Source organism: Zea mays, chromosome 5, assembly GCF_902167145.1.
Source record: "Zea mays cultivar B73 chromosome 5, Zm-B73-REFERENCE-NAM-5.0, whole genome shotgun sequence".
NCBI lineage: Eukaryota > Viridiplantae > Streptophyta > Magnoliopsida > Poales > Poaceae > Zea > Zea mays.
Genome location: NC_050100.1, coordinates 215,677,762 through 215,696,973, shown reverse-complemented (window position 1 = coordinate 215,696,973; position 19,212 = coordinate 215,677,762). Strand labels below are relative to the sequence as shown.

Sequence of the window (19,212 nt, the reverse complement as noted above, 5' to 3'; positions counted from 1 at the left end):
TGGAAATTCTATGACAAACTACACTTATAAAAGTCTAACAGTCTTTTAATTACATATTTGAACTAGCATTTCAATCCTGACGGGAAGTGTTAGGAACTGAGAGAATGAACTCCAAAAAAGTATTAGAAAGTGGCATTAAATAGCAAGAGATTAGCATCACCTTATCATCATCTTCGACATCAAATATCTCCACAAGTCGTGCATCTATTAATCTATGCAATACCTGAAGAATAGGCCATTTAAGTAACAACCCATGAAAATGAAGGGCCGACAGAGATAGTGTAAAGTTGGGGTGTTTGGTTTGAGGAGCAGAATGTTGAATGAACTATCCAAACCTAATCTACTTTGCTCAGTATGAGGAATGGAATCAATTCACGTATCACCACCTGATCAATCATTCATCACAAGCAAATGTTGAGTACAAAAATGAGGAATGATGACATCCCCTAGAAGCATCGAAAAGATCCCAATGTCTCATGATGGAGGAACACATAGAAAAAGTTGGTTCCTCAAACCAAACACACCGTAGCTGATTTCAAGCAGGCTTACATTTCTCCATGCTCTGTGCCCATATGCCATCCTGTAGTCGAGATCAACTTTTATATCTGACACAACAAGAGCCTAGGGGAAATAATCAAGCAAATTAGAAAATTGGAAAATTTTGGTGCAAATACCAGCATAGCTTTAATAGGGAAAATGTGAGAGCAGTCGACCTTTCCACTTGCTTCTTCAAGTTTATCACATATGGCTTTCATTGCTGGAAGATAATCATGAATAGATATATCATTCTTGGAGTTAACATCAAAAGCTCCATCTACTCGAAAAGCATCTACATTGGCCTCTTCATTGCTCCCAAGTAGTTCAGGCTTTGTAATCTCAATTCTTTGCTGTGAAGTCATATTCAAGTCCTTGGCATATCGGAGTGGTCTTCTGCGCGATTCGCGTGGAGTTGGTGGTATGCCCTACTGCCAGGGCAGTTGACCGAGACCAAACTCGGGCGAGGCGGAGTTTCCTCCCGAGTCGGAAGCCATCTTCAGGCTAGGTGGAGTTCTCTCCCGAGGGTGAGGCTGTGCTTTAGACATTTGCACGTCCCATTCAGAGTTGCTTGGGAACAGCGACCAGAGTGGGGGAGCAGCGTCCGATTTTCGTGGGCGTGCGTCATCTTAGTCGGTGAAAGTAGATGGGACCGCTGTCCCATCGTCCTCTGTTGACTGTGGTGTCACATGGAGCAGATATTTGTATCATCGCATTTAATGCGCATGTCTTCATGGTCCCCGAGAACTTTGGTCGATACCGGGCTCGAGGCTGTCCTTCGTTCGAGATGAGCTTAGGTGAGACAGAAATTGATTTCTGTAAAGTGGGGCCCTCGGCCGAGTCAAGGATTTCACACGGGCACAACCTTCACACGAGGATGGGCTCGGGCAAGACGTAGTTTTGAGCGACCGTTGAGCGGGGGTCCGGGCGAATCGTGATTCAACCCTTAGTGGCCTCAAGGAGTGCGTTTTTTTGTTTGATTTCTTAATACTCAGGTGTTAGGTATGCTTAGGGACACAATCCAAGTACACTAATTATGATACCCGACACCTTGCTACTAGAGGCCACCCTCGGTTTATCTCTATTTGGGCCCGATTAATTGGCTAACAGGGGAGGCTAGTTAGCAAAATCGTCTGGTTTATCTCCCTTTTTATTTTTGAAACTTGTTTGATTTTTATTTTTAAATCTTTTAAGTGTTTTCAAATTTGGTTTATGTGAAAAGTCTTAAAATACTTTATAGTATTTATAAAAAACTGGCATCAATTTTTTCAAAATTTACAAAATATTCTAAATTTAAATGGGTAAATCGGTGATACGGCCTTACGAGCCGCCACCGATTACTGATTTACTGGCCAATTAGCCGGATCAATCGAACGGTTTCATGAACCTGCTAGGCCCTGCCTCTACGTATGTTGTGTCGTGCCATGTGCGCTCGCCATGCTATTGTGAAGTGTCCAAATGCTTGCCTCTTCATGAGGAGGTTGAGGCCAAGTTCGCACTTGCATTCACCCTCTGCTTGCTCTCCTTGGTCAAAAAATTATAGGGCATTGTCTGAAGTGCCTCAAAAACACCGTAGTGGGCTGTCCTATAATCTAGATTTAAGGTTTTACTGTTGGAGCGAGGTATTTTGTCCGTGCCCTAAATTCTACAAAATATACTCATTTTTAAATTATAGGGCAATTTTATAGGTCACATTGTTGGAAATGCTCTTAGGTCTCAATTCTACAAACAATATAATATGCAGTGCAAAATAGTACTTTGTCCGGCTATTTACACGGTCTGCTAGAGATGGCCTAACCATCAGACCATTACCTATAACAGGCCATGAGAAAACACCCAACCCTAACTCGACACGAAGACACATACATACAGTGTAACACTAGAATAATACCACCTCGCTAGCTGAAGAATGATGAGGAACCGAGCCTGCTCTTAAAAAAAGGTTAGATTTTCTTTTTAACGCATATCTTTCTCAGACTTTTGAGGCCTTTTGGATAATATGAAGTGTGGTATCTACAAATTAATATACAGTATGTGGGAAATATGTCCACTTTAATTTTAATTTTATTTTTTATGATAGGATCTAATTTAATTTTAATTTTTTTATGGGGAGCATCCATCACACTAACTTGACACAGCTCCCTCGAATGTCGTATAACTATTGCACTATAGCATCAAATGTGATTGATGTACATCGCAATGCGCAGACATTATAATAGTGTTTCTATAAAACACCCTTAGTCATAATAATTATGTTATCTTTAACTATCAAAATCAAATTAAGGTGTAGATGCTTTCATCATGCTCCTTTTGAGTAAACAACTACGGATACTACCTCTAGTAAGGCTATGGTCACCATATTATGCATATGACCATGTAAAAATATTATTTTATGAACTGCACTATTTATAGAGTGAGATTTAAAATGAAAGATGAGTAAATTACTAGAGACTAAGGTTATGTCCAGTGGTGGCCGAATGCGAAAGCGCATGCGCCATGGCGCTCATTTGCGCAACAAAAAACGCCCATTTATAGTGTCTCGAGCATGAGAGTGCGCACCCTCTCCTGCAGAGAAGAGAACGTGTGGCCACACGAACGACCACACATTTTACGCGACAATTTGCTGGAAGTATACATAATGGGATGTGGTCGCACAAAATGCGCATGTGCGAACTGATTCGTAAGCTGTTGGACATAACCTAAGGTACATCTTTCATGCATGAACCTACGACGACAGAACCCAGAGACAACGGCGGCCTGAAAATGAGTCTTAGTCTATCTCCAGCCTCCCTATCACACCTCATATCACATTCCCTATTTCAAACACCACTTTGTAAATAATAATTATACAGTGCAAAACAATGTTTTGCACAACCATAATATGCCTGCTCCTAAGCACGACAATCAGCACGGCCTTAGAGCAAGCACGGCTCAGAAACAGACAAGTGATGATGGTTCAGTTAAGGGCCTTAGCTCTCCAGCAGACCAGCAGACTCTCTATTCCACTCCCTATCTTACTCTCTATTTTAAATTTTACTCTGCAAACAGGTGCAAAATAGTACTTTGCACGACTATTTACACGGCGGAGATGGTCTTACCACGAGATGGCCTTACCAGTTCTGGGGACGGTAACATTTAAACATTCCAAATCTTGATGCCCTCACAAGTCTGGATCTAGAACAAAGTTAAAATCTTCTTGCAGTTACAGTTGTAATGTGCTCATTGGGTTTGCGAAGTAGCGCTTTACACATTTTGATGGCTCTTTACTAGAGTGTTGCTTGAACATACCCTGCAGTGTGGTCGGAGCCATTGGCACAGGTTCTTCAAAAACCCGAACATGAAGGTTCCCATCGAGCGTTAGCTTTTCTAGCAGGGTCCTGCAAGTCTGTCAAAAGATAATGCATCACTAATTGAGCAGTAACCTACGGATTCAATCTCTCAGGATCCATACAGAAAATGGGCCAGATACCTGAGGATTCAATACATCCATCCTACGGATAACATCTTCCTATAACACAACAAGAGTAAAGCATGCGATTAGAACATGGTTTCCTTTTTTTTAGAAAAAAGTTAACTAATGAAAAAAAATCAACTAAAATAGGAGTAGAAACTTAATATCTGAGAATAAGCCATTTTCCAGCCACAACACAGAGAGGATTGCCTGATCAAGACAAATGAGCCATAGTACACATTTTAAATGTATCACTAGAATTTTTAATAAGATTGGAGACAACATTTTGAAGACGAGCTAAATAATTTCAAAAACATCAAACAGCAAATATGTTTGTATCTACTGAGGTCAACATATAAAAAACTAAAATATGGAGCATACATGTATGAGCATGTATACCTTATGTCTACAATCGCCATTCACAGATATTTGTCAACTTTGACAAATGTTACCTAGGCAACCATTATTTTTATCAGGTGCAGCCAAAAATGTTCTTGACAACTAATTCTTGTCTTCTATTTAACACTCCAATCGCAGAAGTGACTCTTTCAAGAGCATGTAATATACCAGTTCAAGTTTAACTTGTGACACCTTCATATGTATTAAGATGTCATGATTTTAGTTGGACGTATGTAAACATTGAGTTTCCAACAGAAATCAATGGTCAAAGTTGTGGTGTTTTTAAACCATGTCCATGTGCGAAAGGGTTTTTAGCCAAGTGGTTAAATGTTTCCGAGTAGCACCTCCAGGTCCAAGCCTCCTAGGTTTGATCCCCCTCAGGGGCGAATTTCTGGCTTGGTTAAAAATATTCCCTCGCGGTGCCCCGCCTACTCCCGGGTTATGTCCTGCGCGCCACCCTCCGGTTGGGCCGTTGCAGAGTGAGCGGTGACGACCTGCTAGTGATGGGGGCCAAGCTACGAGGATTTTCTCGGCCGGGTTATGTCCTGCACGCAACCCTCCGATGGGTTGTGTGCGCCTTGAGTGCTGGCCACAGGCATTATACCGGGAGGGCGGTCTTTCCCTCCTGGTCGAGTTTTTTTAAACCATGTCTATGTCCCAAAAAATCACCTTTTCTCTAAGGACCATGTTTCGGTCTCTTCTTAGCCATCAGTGGGTTGTGTGCGTCTTGCGTGCCAGCCACAAGCATTATACCGGGAGGGCCGTCTTTCCCTCCCGGCCGAGTTTTTTAAACCATGTCCAAAAATCACCTTTTCTCTAAAGACCATGTTTCGGTCTCTTCTTAGTCATCAGTGGGTTGTGTGCGCCTTGAGTGCCGGCCACAGGCATTATACCGGGAGGGCGCCCCCCCCTCGAGTTTTTTTTAAACCAAGTCCATGTCCAAAAAAATCACCTTTTCTCTAAGTAGAGGGGATATTTGTGTGAAGAGATAAGCGAACAGAACTAAGGATGTGTTTGGTTGCGGGTCAGGACGGGATGGAACAGGACCATCCCACACACTAGAGTGTTTGGTTGTGAGTCAAGGCTGAGACGGGACCATCCCCACAAAAATACTATCACTAGAATATTGTCCCTATTCATCCCTCTGAATCGGACGGACAATTGCGTCCTCCCTGGGACAAAGCCCCTCACGAGCCCTTCTCATCCTCAGATCCGGCTCCTTCACCCCGCTGGCCGGCGAGCGGCGAACTCCAGGTGCAGAGCGGGACAAGGCCCCTCGAGCGGTGAGTCCCCTTTCCCCTCTACTCTCCTCTTCCCCTCTGATCTCCTCTTCCTCCTCCATCCCTGGGCGTGGTGGCGACGTACCAGGCACCCGAGTTATGCTCGTACTGCGGCGGTGTGGTGGTAGCAGCCGACGTGGAGAGCACGCCGCAGCTCTGCTTCGCATCCGACGCTGCTTCTTCTGCTCCCTCTGCTCACGTCGCCTCGTGTCCCTCGCCTGAACATCCACGCTGCACCTGGAGTTCCAGATCCTGGGTGCCATGTCCATCCACGCTGCACCTAGAGTTCTAGAACTTGTAGTACTGTAGTCTAATTGATTTTTGGTGCTAGTCTGATTGATTTTTGGTGGACTGATATCACAAGTAGTACTGTAGTCTGTAGGTAGTAGGATTGATTCGCCACAACATCAGTAGTACTGTAGTCTGTAGTGGATTGATTTGCCATGTTATAGGTTCAGAGAATAATGTCCGATCTTCACATGGAAAAATAAGCTCAATTAAGAAGAGCGATATTCCATATCTAAGAAATGAAATCGTAGATTCATGCGTACTATAATGTCTATAAAACTAAAAATAGGAAAAGGATAAAAATGTATAACAAAAGTATGAAATATATAGGAGTAGATAAATTAAATTATAAAAAACTTATATTTTGATAAATGTTCAGCAGGGAAAAAATGTTGAATGTGTTTTAGGTACAAGTCCGATGCATACATGCAGTTAACACTTATATTTTGTTATTATGGACAGTTTGCATGAACACTTGATTGTACACCTATATATCAATTCTACATGATTGTTGTTTGCTTGAGATTATTTCCCCAAATATTGATATGATTCCAGATTCATCATGACATGCCATATGTTTTTTTGGATTTGATGCTTACATGTAGATGGATAAGAAGACCAAGGTTATAGTTTGTGTTGCTGCTGCACATATATTACTGTCAATGATGGCTATGATTATTCATTCTAGAAAAAGAAAACGAAATGCAAGGAGGACTGGGATTACATATGCACCAATGCATGAAAGGGATAGAACTAGAATTGAATATCTCAACACAAAGATTTGGAGGGATGACACATGTATAAACATGATTAGAATGAAAAGGGCTTGTTTCTTTCACCTAACTAAACATTTTAGAGAGCGTGGTTTACTTCAGGACACTATCCATATGTGTGTTGAACAACAAGTGGCCATGTTTCTAAATACAGTTGGGCATAACCTTAGAAATAGGTTGATTGGCACGAATTTTGGTAGATCTGGGGAAACAGTTAGTCGATGTTTCAATAAAGTTCTTCGTGCAATTGGTGAGCTACGTGGGGAACTAATTAGGCCACCTTCATTGGACACTCCAACCAAAATAGCAGGGAACTACAGATGGGATCCGTATTTTAAGGTGTGAAACTTATCACTCTTTTGTTTTTAGGTATATATTCATGTTGCACATATGGCCCCTAATGTTTCATGCTTGTATTGCCCTTAAACTAGGATTGTATTGGAGCTATTGATGGTACACATGTAAGAGCCACTGTTCCTAGAGATATGGAGCATGCCTTTCGTGGTAGGAAGTCCTATGCGACTCAAAATGTAATGGCGGCTGTAGATTTTGATCTACGCTTCACTTATGTGTTGGCTGGTTGGGAGGGAACAGCTCATGATGCTAATGTATTACGAGATGCTTTAGAACGTGTGGATGGCCTTCGCGTTCCACAAGGTAATAGTTTCACTTATTTGCTTGTAAATGACAATGTTTATGGAATTATGACCATAATATATATATATATATATATATATATTATATTATCATTGTATTTTAGGTAAATTCTACCTAGTTGATGCGGGATATGGAGCAAAACCAGGATTCTTGCCTCCTTTCCGTGGCGTGAGATACCATTTAAACGAATGGGGCAATAATCCCGTACAGAACGAGAAAGAGTTGTTTAATCTAAGGCACTCATCTCTTCGCGTCACAGTTGAGCGTGCATTCGGGTCATTGAAGAGAAGATTCAAGATTTGATGGTGATGGCGGCAGCGGCGAGGACCAGGACCCCCAGTCTCGTCGTTCGAACGGGTCCCTGTTCCAGAGGCGACCGGTTCATCTTCGCCTGGGCCCGCAGCCGTCGTCGGGTCGCGGGGCGACATCCTTGGCGCCTCGGGCGGCGGTTCCTGCGCTGTCCCTGTTCCTGCGGCGCTCGGTTCATCTTCGTCTGGACCCTCAGTTGCCGTTGGGACGCGGCGCTGCATCCCTGGCGCCTCGGGCTGTGCTTCCATCGCTGTCAATGACCTCGGGTAGGGAAACAGCATATCCGGATCGAGATGCGCGGCCTTCTTTGCGCATTGAAGAGATACCGGTTTCCAAGGAGCCCCAGGAAGACGGAGAGACTACCGTGACAGTTATGGAGGGACAGTTCTCCTCGGGGAAGATAAACAGTCCCCGGATTGATTGCGACAGGACTGCTGGAACGTCGTCTGGGTTAATTGGGCCGCCTGAGATGGCCTGGAATGACTCGGTCTCGCCGCTTCGGACAACTGGGCCGCTTGAGACATGGCTCCCAAGGCCTGTCTCGCCCCAGCCTTGCCCGACGCTAGAGATGAGGCTTCCAGCGCTGGTCTCGCCCCACTGCCTACCTGGGCTACTGAACACGACGATGACTGGGGATGTCTCGCCCCTCATTCGAGCTGGGAAGCTTGAGATCGTGTCTTCTGGGCATGTCTCGCCCCGACCTCGAGTTGGGCCGCCAGAGATGACCCCAGACGATGTTTTGCCGTTTGAAGATACTGGGACATTGAAGATGACCTTGCCTGCGCCTGTCTCACCTCAGCATCCGCCTGGGTCGCTTGAGACAGCTGCTTCCTTGCAGACAGAGCCAACTAGTAAGCTGAAGGTCTATTACCGAAAAGGATCGAAAGCACGTCAACGTCAATTTCACGACGGCCAACAAGATGGAACAGGAAGGGAGTTACTGGCATTGGAGAATGGGCATACAACTGATCCAAGACCTGATACCCTCACAGCCCTGGGTGCTCCGCTGGCTGCGACAAGAAAAGAAGAGTTCCTCAACAAAATTTGTAGAAGACCTGATGCTTGCTTGCTGTTACCAAACAATAATAGCAAGAAAGCAACTCCTCCCTCTCCAACAACAACTGCTGCTGCGCCAAGACGAAGCCGGCGAGTCGCTGGAGCTGGAGTGGAATTCAGCATGCAAGACTGGGGTGGCAGGGCCACCAAAAAAGCCATGAAAGCCCTGCAGATAATTACTGAAGATGAAGGCATCAGTCAGGAATCCCTCAAGGCTTATGCAGAGCTTTTCAAGCACCCACTTTCTCAGCTCCAGGTGGAGGCCTTGTCCGCTCTTTTCGGGTGGCCCACGCCACCAGCAGGGCCTGTATGAAACCTAGTTTCCTCCCCCTGTCCTTTGTGGTTGTGTTATGTAGACAGTGATCCATGAATCCAAACAAAATTTTATTCTGGAATGTGAGAGGAATGAACTCCTCAGTGCGGCAAGACTCAGTTAGAGAGCTTGTGATCTCATCTCAAGTGGATGTGGTTTGTGTCCAGGAAACTAAAATGCAGAACATTTCAACAAGAACTATCCTCTCCATGCTTGGAGCTGAGTTCACTGATTATGTCTACCTGCCATCAACAGGGGCAAGTGGTGGCATCTTGATCTCTTGGAAAAGACATATAGGCCATACTGGGCAGCAAAGAATCGACAATCACAGTGTTTCAGTCCAGTTGTGCATGGAGCAAGGGCAGGCTTGGTGGCTTACCTGTGTGTACGGCCCTCAGGGAGATGATGAAAAAATTCTTTTTCTTCAGGAACTCAGAGATGTCAGATCAGCCTGTGCTGGCCCTTGGTTGGTGGCTGGGGATTTTAATCTCATCTATAAAACATCAGATAAGAATAATTCCAACTTTAATAGAGCCATGATGGGTCGTTTCAGGGATTTGATCAATGACCTGGGCCTCAAGGAGATTCCGCTGGTTGGACGCAAATTCACTTGGTCTAACCAACAAGATAACCCGGTCCTTGTTAAGCTTGATAGAGTGTTTTGTACTGTGGATTGGGAGCTAACCTTCCCCAGAGTTCTTCTTCATAGTGCTGCGTCACTTGATTCGGATCACTGCCCTATGCTCCTGGGTCTCAGTGACAATAGGCCTGGAAAACGGCGGTTCCATTTCGAATCCTTTTGGCCCAAGCTGGAAGGTTTTCAGGAGGAAGTGCATTCTGCATGGAACTCAGTCGAAGCTGTCAGTTGCCCTTTCCAGACCCTGGAGAAGAAGCTGAAGATGACAGCAAGAAGACTGCAAGGGTGGAGTGACAAGCAGGTTGGACATGTAAGGTTGCAGTTGGCTTTGGCAAAGGAGTTGCTGCATAGACTGGAGATGGCACATGATGAAAGACCACTTACCCCAGCAGAGATCTGGCTTATAAACAGGCTTAAAAAACAATCCTTGATGCTGTCATCTTTCAAGCGAACAATGGCAAGATTAAGGTCAAGAATTTCATGGCTCAAAGAGGGGGATGCGAACACAAGATTTTTCCATATTCATGCAAGGCATCGTAAGAGGAAGAATTTTGTGGCCATGCTGGTTGATGGAGATCGTATCCTAACCAACCACTGCGAAAAGGCAGCAGCAGTGGATCAGTTTTATACAAACCTCATTGGGCAGTGTGGAAACAGGGAAAGGACTATTGATTTGGACGCCATTGGTCTGTCTAGACATAATCTGGAGAATCTAGACTCCCCTTTTTCAGAACAAGAGGTTTTGGAAACCATTAAAGGCTTGCCTTTGGATAAGGCCCTAGGGCCGGATGGATTCACAGGGCGATTCTATAGAGAATGCTGGGGAAGTATTAAAGCAGAGGTTATGGCTGCAGTAAGGGCAGTTTGGAGCAGGAATTTCAACAATTTCCACAAGCTCAACACGGCTCTTATTACCTTGATACCGAAAAAAGAGGGGGCAGAGCAGGTCAAAGACTTTAGGCCTATTAGTCTTGTGCACAGTTTTGCAAAACTGATCACCAAGATTCTCGCTAACCGGCTGGCCAAAAGGCTCAATGAGTTGGTCTCTCCAATTCAGAGCGCATTTATAAAGGGAAGGTTCATCCAAGATAATTTCATGTTGGTACAACAAACTGCAAGGCTGTTTCACCAGCAGAAATTGCCTCGCCTACTCCTCAAACTTGATATCACTAAGGCCTTTGACTCAGTGGCCTGGCCATTCCTAATTGAAGTCATGCAGCAGATTGGTTTTGGTCAGATCTGGAGGGATATTGTTTGTGGGTTATTGGCCTCCTCCACTACACAAGTGCTGCTCAATGGTTCCCCGGGGGAACGTTTAGCCCATAGGAGGGGGCTCAGGCAGGGAGACCCCCTCTCCCCCATGCTATTCATCCTTGTTATGGATGTTATTGGCCTCTTATTCGCTAAAGCTGAAGAAGCTGGTTTGCTACAGCAGTTATCCAGAAGAAAGAAGCTCCACAGGATTTCTATTTATGCAGATGATGTCGCTGTGTTTTTACATCCCACTGCTGCAGAAACTTCTATCACTCTAGACATTCTGCAACTTTTTGGAGATGCTTCTGGCCTCATTAATAATGTGCAGAAATCAAATGCATATCCTATTCAATGCTCGGAGGAGATTTTGATGGAGGTTCAGAGTTTGCTGCCTTGTGAGATGGCAACTTTCCCCTGCAAATATTTGGGGCTACCCCTTTCCTTGCATAAACTTTCTCGGCAGCAGTTTCAGCCCTTTGTTGAAAGAATTGCAGATCAACTCCCTAATTGGAAAGCTGACTTAATGTCTAGAGCCGGAAGGAGAATTCAGGTGCAACATGTTCTCACAGGCATGACAGTTTATTTAGCAATGGCAATTGACATCCCCCAATGGACCTTAGATGCCATTGATAAGATAAGAAAGGGTTTTCTTTGGAGAGGCACAAAGGAAGCAAAGGGAGGACACTGTTTGGTTGCCTGGGGAAAGGTGTGTCGTCCCCTTCATTTGGGAGGCTTGGGAATCTCTAGTCTCCCTGAGCTTTGTTGGGCTCTCCGCATGAGATGGCTGTGGTTGCAGAAAACAGATATGGGGAGGCCTTGGGCAAATCTTCCAATACAGGTCCCAAACAAAGCTAGGGCTTTTTTCTCTATGGCTCTTGTTTCTATGATTGGGGATGGGTCAAACACCTTGTTCTGGAATGATAGATGGCTGCATGGCACTCGAATCGCTGATATTGCCCCTAGCCTGCACAAGTCAATTCCAAGAAGAATTGCTAACAAAAGGACGGTGAAAGAAGCACTTGTAAACAGGAAATGGATTTCAGATATTAAGGGGGCTCTTACAGTAAGAGTCTTGGTTGATTATCTAAACCTTTGGGAATCCCTTTCAGGAATTGAGTTACAGCCTAACATTAGGGATAAGCATGTTTTCAGCCTTGCTGCAGATGGTAAATACACAGCGAAAGCAGCTTATAATGGTCTGTTTTTAGGATCTGCCTCCTTTGATCACTACAAAAGAATCTGGAGATCTTGGGCCCCCTCAAAGTGCCGTTTTTTCATGTGGTTGGTGGCACACAACAGATGTTGGACTGCTGATCGGTTGGCCAAAAAGGGCCTGAATCACCCGCAAAGGTGTCTTCTTTGTGATCAGGATGATGAAACCATGAACCACCTTCTTATCTCCTGTGTCTTCACAAGAATTTTCTGGTATATGCTCCTAAGGAAATTTGGGTTACATGCCCTGGCCCCACAGCCTGGACTTACATCCTTCTTTGAGTGGTGGAAAGGGGCTGCTGAGGCAGTGCAGGGAATGGTCAGGAAAGGGCTGAATTCTCTCATCATGTTGGGTGCCTGGAAGATATGGAACCTCCGCAATAGATGTGTGTTTGATGGAGAGACCCCCAGCCTCTCTCGAATCCTGCAGCAGGCTGAAGAGGAGAGAAATCTTTGGGTGCTAGCAGGGGCCAAGGGTCTCTCCTTTTTGGCTGCCCCTTTGTTGGTAGTCTGAAGTCCTAATGGATTTGTTCCTTTATGTTTGTTTCTGGCCTCCGTAAGGAGAGCTATTGTATTTTGTACTATGTACTATTTCTCCTCTTCTTAATATAATTAAAGGCGCAGTTCCCCTGCGCTTTCGAGAAAAAAAAAAGTTCCAAACTGCCCTCAATGGCGAGCAGATCAAAAATCATCTGAAAACTTGGTCCATAAGGTTTGCCAAGATAAATAGGATAAGAAAAGTGAGTGGTACAGGCTGGGATGAAGATAGTTTTACTATTACTTTGGATGAAGAGCACTATAATGGCTATGTTAAGGTATTATTTCTTCTACCTGCAATATGTGTTCAATCTGCAATATGTGTATAATCTGCTATATGTGTTCAATCTGCAATATGTTCTACCTGCAATATGTGTATGATCTGCAATATGGGATGAAGATAGGTTGTTCCTTTGTTACTGCTTCTTGGCAACTCTCTCATCTTCCTATTACACATATCTCAACTTTCAGACTTATGTACACATAATGCAGATTTATAATAATCCAAATGTAGGATCACAAGAATGATGCTGATTGTTTAAACAAGCCTCTTGAACACTTTGCTGAGATGCAAACAATATTTGGAAACACCATGGCCACAGGTAAGTTTGCAAAGGATTCTAGTGCAGCTTTAGGTGAAGATGATGAAGTTCAAAATGAAGAGGTGATGGCACATGCTTTCACTAAAAGGATGTCCAGTTGTGATGATAATGCCACAACATCTTCTACAAGCAAGACCAGGAAGAAGGCAAAAAAACGTGATAGTGAAGAGGAGGGGTTGATTGCTGCATTCAAAAGTGTCGGGGATACCTTATCCAATGCTATTGAGAAGGTTGCCACAGGGGGGCACTGATGTGCCAGATGATCTTTTTGACAGTTTGATAAACCTTCCAGGTGTGTGTGCTTTGTTCTTAACTTCAGATTTTGTAACCTATTTTCTATTGATCTATTTGTCCAATAAAAACTATTGTAACCTAAAACCTGAAAACTATTGTAACATATTTTTTGACAATTTGCAAAACTTTGCAGGTTTTGAACAGAACCACATATCTCTGTATTTCAATTATCTGGTGGCGCACCCTCACATTGCTAGAGCCTTCAACAAGTTGCCATTCGACCACAAGTTAATCTAGGCTCGCAATTTCATCAGTGAAAAGTTCCCAGGAGTGTGAGGGCAATTGGTAGGTAGGCTTGGAGGGTTCTTTTGCTTGAACTACATCGAACAATGAATTGTGATCTATGTACGTATGGATTTTGTAGAAGCCTTGAACTTGATATTATGTGTACCCAGGAGTGTGAGGGCAATTAGTAGATAGGCTTGGGCAGTTCTTTTGCTTGAACCACATCAAACAATGAAATGTGGTCTAAGTACGTGCAGATTTTGTGGAAACCTTATATTGGAATAATGGAAACCCTAACCCTAACAGAGGTTGGGTGGTGTATTAATAGACTTGAGTACTGGGCCGGGCCCATTACAGAGGGGCGAGACAGTAATTACATAGGGAACAACCCCAAACCCTAAACGGGTATTCTAACACCCCCCGCAGTCACAACTCTATCCTGTACAGATGTTGAGACTGGAGCGAAAGTCTAAAAATGCACTCGATGGTAACCCCTTGGTGAAGATGTCAGCGAATTGCAGCGTGGTGGGGACGCTGAGAACCCGAACGTCACCAGCAGCGACACGCTCGCGGACGAAGTGCAGGTCAATCTCCACGTGCTTCGTGCGCTGATGCTGCACGGGATTGGTGGAGAGGTAGACCGCGCTGACGTTGTCGCAGTAGACGAGGGTGGCGCGCTGAAGGGGACTGCGAAGCTCTCTGAGGACGACGGGCCTCCGGTCGAGGGGCGAGACAGTAATTACATAGGGAACAACCCCAAACCCTAAACGGGTATTCTAACACCTTAAACTTGGTATTATGTGTAATGCTAGAACACATTATTATGTATTGTGTGGAATTAATAATATGTGTGTTTTGTGGACTTAATATTAGTTGTAACATATCATGAGATGGGGGCAATGACTGCAAGCATTTTGATTGAATTCCATTTTTTGTGAAGGACAAGTGTAACAGTTATCTCTCAAACCAAACAAAGGACAAGACCAATTCATCCCCGGTTATACCTCTAACCAAACAAAAAACAAGGACCATCTCATCCCTCCGACCAAACAATACCAGAAATCATTTCATCGCCCAACCCAGGGATCATTCTATTCCGTCCTCATTTGTCCCGCAACCAAACGCATCCTAAATAACTAGCCATGGGCAAAGTAAAGGGTGGTTTGTGCTGCAGGTGCCAAGTATTCTGAACAAATAAAGTGGTAAAAGATTCGAAGCATTTGCAAACCGAAAGTACCAAATAACAAGTACTATAGTAGAAAAAAATGGGGCTCCCTATACATGGGTACTCCATCTCTGACCTAGTATATTAGTTCTCTAATTGGTTTCCGAGATATAACTATATGAGTAATGTACTCCAATCATATTGTCATAACTAAAGTGAATCTTCAGTATTCCAAACATTCTAACATCACAGAAGTAAACTTTGAATAATTCAGAATGAGGAAGTAACATGTCTGGAACTTGATTTTGAGATCCTAAATCTTTAACAGCTGGAATTGAATGCAATTAGATGTGAACACTACATATATACTCCTAGAATAGTATACAACTTTCCTGCTGTCTAAGCTAGACTTTACATACCTGAATTCTTTCTCAAAAATAAATTTATTTTTCCTAAGGGATAGTGTGGCGATGCCGTAAAATGAAAGAGAACTTATTGTGGTATTGCACTCAACGAACAAGCATAATATTAGTTTTCTATTTAGAAAGAGCAGGCACAAACAATAAAAGCAAATATACCTCCGATAGTCCTGGATAGTGCATGACATAACCAATAACTCGGCGACTTAAACCTTCATAGAGAGTGCTATTAGTACTACCATCACCATTTATCCATGGTAATATAGGCTGATAACAATGCCTTTCACAATTATGATAGAAACTACTCTCCTTATTGTTCTCTCCTGGAGTAGATAACCTTTCCGCATCCCCAGGATCTTTGCTGTGCATGTAAGGTGGGCTCAACTTGCTTTGAACATTAATTACTGTCACTGTGTGCCCATCACCAAGCATTTTTATTGGACCAGGAAAATTAATAGGCTTGGTATGCTTCTCTTTCAGTAGATTTTTTGTGTTTTCATTATCAACAAATTGAGAAGTTGGAGGATCTGTACAGCAGCAACTATCACATTCTGCAAGTGTAGCTATATGATACTTTGACGAATGTAATGAGTCCACAATCTGAACGCCATCATATGCATTGACCTATGGAGCAATTGAATGAATCCCACCCATTAGCTAATAGAGAAGGGCAAGCAAACCAAATAAAAATTCAACAAGAAAGCAGCACAGCTTATAATAAATAAGTAACAAAAAAACAACAGTAACATTTAATCCACACCTACAGCACTAGTATACTCTGGATGCTACAGAATTACCTTAACAGCCAGCTGAAATCTTTTGAGAGTGTCAACAATTATTAAGACCAGCTGCATGGCTGCACAGATTTGTAAGAACAAAAATTGTAATGCTGGCTGTTATTAAGTAAAAAAAAAACTATGGAAAACATTGGTCATAAGCATATTAAGCGAGTGTTTGAATGCACTAGAGCTAATAGTTAGTGGCTAAACTTAGCTGGAGACATTCAAACACCCTAGCTAATAGTCTAATTATTAGCTATTTTTAGTAAATTAGTTAATAGTTAGTTAGTTATTTGTTAGCTAGCTAATTTCACTAGCATTTTTTTAGCCAACTAACTATTAACTCTAGTGCATTCAAACACCCCCTAAGTACCTTACCTAACGGATGCAGTGCCTGCGAAAGTTCTCTCAAGGTAACTCCTTGCCCACCAGCTTGATGAATAACAAGAAATGCATTCCTGAACAGTTCAGGAGACAATGTGAACAATTCATTTTGGTGCTCAGATACTGGTGATAACTCTTCCGCATAATTTGTCATGGCATCCCAAGGCCATCCACTGTATGAGTTCTCCAACTGAGATTCAGACAATAAATGCCTATATGAACTTAAGCAATTTGAAAACAATGGCATGATGTGCCTTTCTGCATGCAAATCAACATTCTTTTTGCTCATTGCCCAGCTTGAAGTAAAAATAGAGGATTCTTTACCATGAAACTCTTGCAAGAAATTGCTTGTTTGAATTCTATGAAGATTTAGACCTATTTGGATAGCAGGAAATCCTTTCTCCCGGCGGTAGCAAAAGTCACTTTCTATCTTTGGCAAAGGCTTCGGTTTCTTAGCCTTGCTGCTTTTCAGTTTCACTGTATCAGCCTTGCGCTTATGACTGTTGTCAGCCAAACCGCTGGTATCTACGACCAAAGGACCAGAGCTGTTAGGCTCATCAGCCTCACCAACTCCTTCACTAGGCAAGAAAGGTGAAATGAGAAGGTTTCCTGACAAAACCAGAGAGAATAGATGAACAATTTCTCCACATTGTATATCTGGATACAAATAAACTCCACTGTCTGTAGTATTCTTTTGCTGAGCTATAAGCCAATTAGAAAATATAGAAGCCTTTTTCCCTGAACCAAATGGAAAAGGTGAACAACAAGCATTGGTTAAGAATTGTGAAGAAAGGGTGTACGGCTTCCCACCACTCCCAGTAACCTGCAAAATGGCAAAAACAGGGGCTTTTAAGTCACAAGTCACACATAAGTAAAAAGTCAAATGTTCCATATCCCTCATGACATCACTTCAAGTATCACGGCCTAAATCAACTATAAGTCCAACTAGGTTTGGCCTAAATCAAACTTTCTGACTGACCAGCAATATCTGTAAAACAGTATTATCTCATATGAAAAGAGTTACATAGCATATAAATAGTTTTCATTATGAATTTAATAATGCCAATATTATGCTTGTTAAGGCATTATAGTCAAGGATATTACGGGGCGTTTGGATCCATTCATTTTGGAGGAAATGAAATTTACTTAATAAAGTAACCTAATTGGTTTGGATTTTGACATTTCACCACTTTCTAAAGTTCAGATATAAGCCTATCTCAAATTCATAGGGTGGAGGATGGGAAATGATTTTATATATCAATAAAATATGTTTCTATTTTCTACTCTGCAATTTATATGACGCTCTTCGGCTCACCCTCTATAGTAAAAATATAGCACATAAATATCTCCGACATCTTGCTAATAATAGTATACAAATATGTTTTGCATAAAACCACATTAGCTTAATTGATATGTGCCTAAATTACTATTACTAGAATGAGTTAGAAGTGACGAAACTCTAACCCTAATCAGGGTTGGGAGTGCATATATATAAGCCAAGAGTTGGACCAAGCCCATTACATAGAGGGGTATACAGGTAAATACACAACGACTGACCCAAAACCCAAACAGTATTTAACACCCCACGCAGTTTGAACTCTATCTTGTACACATGTTGAGACTGGATCGAAACTCGACGAAAACCCTCGACGGCAGCCCCTTGGTGAAGATATCAGCGAACTGCAGCGTGGTCGAGATGCTCAGAACCCGAACGTCATCGGCGGCGACACGCTCGCGAATGAAGTCCAGGTCGATCTCCACATGCTTCGTGCGCTGATGATGCATGGGATTGGTGGAGACGTAGACTGCCCTGACGTTGTCGCAGTAGACAAGGGTGGCACGTTGAAGGGGGCTGTGGAGCTCCTGAAGAAGCTGGCACTAGCCAGGAGGCCTCGGCCACGTTGTTGGCCACAGCGCGGTACTCGACCTCCGCACTGGAGCAGGAGACGACGGGCTGCCACTTGGCGGCCAGGAGACGAGGTTAGCGCCCAAGAACACGACATAACCGGAAGTGGACCAGCGCGTGTTGGGACATACAACCCAGTCAGCGTCGATGTAGACCACAAACTCCGATGTCGGGAGGGTCGGAGTAGAAGGCCGTAGTCGAGGGAGCTGTGGAGGTGGCACAGGATCCGCTTCAGAGCGGTGAGATGGGACTCACGCGGGGTGTGCATATGCAGGCACACCTGTTGTACTGGAGGGCGCCGGTCAGGCTCCGGTAGGACGTCGCGTCGACGACCGAGGGCCCGTCGTCCTCAGAGAGCTTCGCTTGAGTGTCGACAGGTGTGGAGCAGGGCTTGTAGTCAGACATGCCAGCCCGCTCCAGGATGTCAATGGCGTACTGGCGCTAGTGGAGGAAGAGACCCTGAGTCCGGCGCTCCGATGTGATGCCATGGCTGAAGTGAAGGGGCCCCAGATCCTTCATCGCGAACTCCTACTGAAGGGCGACGATCATGTGTTGTAGGAGGTCGGCGGATGTTGTGAGCACAATGTCGTCGACATAGAGCAGGAGGTAGATGGTGTCGTCGTCGCGCCGGTAGATGAACAGGGATGTGTTCGACTTGGCCTCGACGAAGCCGATGGAGGCCAAGTAAGAGACGGAGCGACTGTAACAGGCACGCGGCGCCTGCTTGAGGCCATACAG

The 19,212-nt window shown here is 43.9% G+C and overlaps 1 protein-coding gene across 39 annotated transcripts in view; it reads right to left on the bottom strand.

Moving 5' to 3' along the window:
* The window catches only part of LOC118472111 (uncharacterized), a 58,172-nt gene that overhangs the window by 15,007 nt on the left and 23,953 nt on the right, over positions 1 to 19,212 (bottom strand). For 14 of the 39 annotated variants that reach the window (XR_004849715.1, XR_004849716.1, XR_004849717.1 and 11 more), the window contains 3 exons: positions 16,563 to 17,391; positions 16,203 to 16,261; positions 15,565 to 16,029 (listed from right to left, as the gene is read on the bottom strand). Coding sequence is in view for 5 of the 39 variants with exons in the window: in XM_035959310.1 (XP_035815203.1) it covers positions 15,565 to 16,029; positions 16,203 to 16,261; positions 16,563 to 17,391 (1,353 nt within the window). In the remaining 34 variants the exon portion in view is untranslated. Of the gene's footprint in view, positions 1 to 160; positions 224 to 386; positions 622 to 713; positions 3,920 to 4,003; positions 4,043 to 15,564; positions 16,030 to 16,202; positions 16,262 to 16,562; positions 17,392 to 19,212 lie in introns of all 39 variants that reach the window. The other 25 variants (XR_004849721.1, XR_004849722.1, XR_004849725.1 and 22 more) reach the window with 10 other exon arrangements.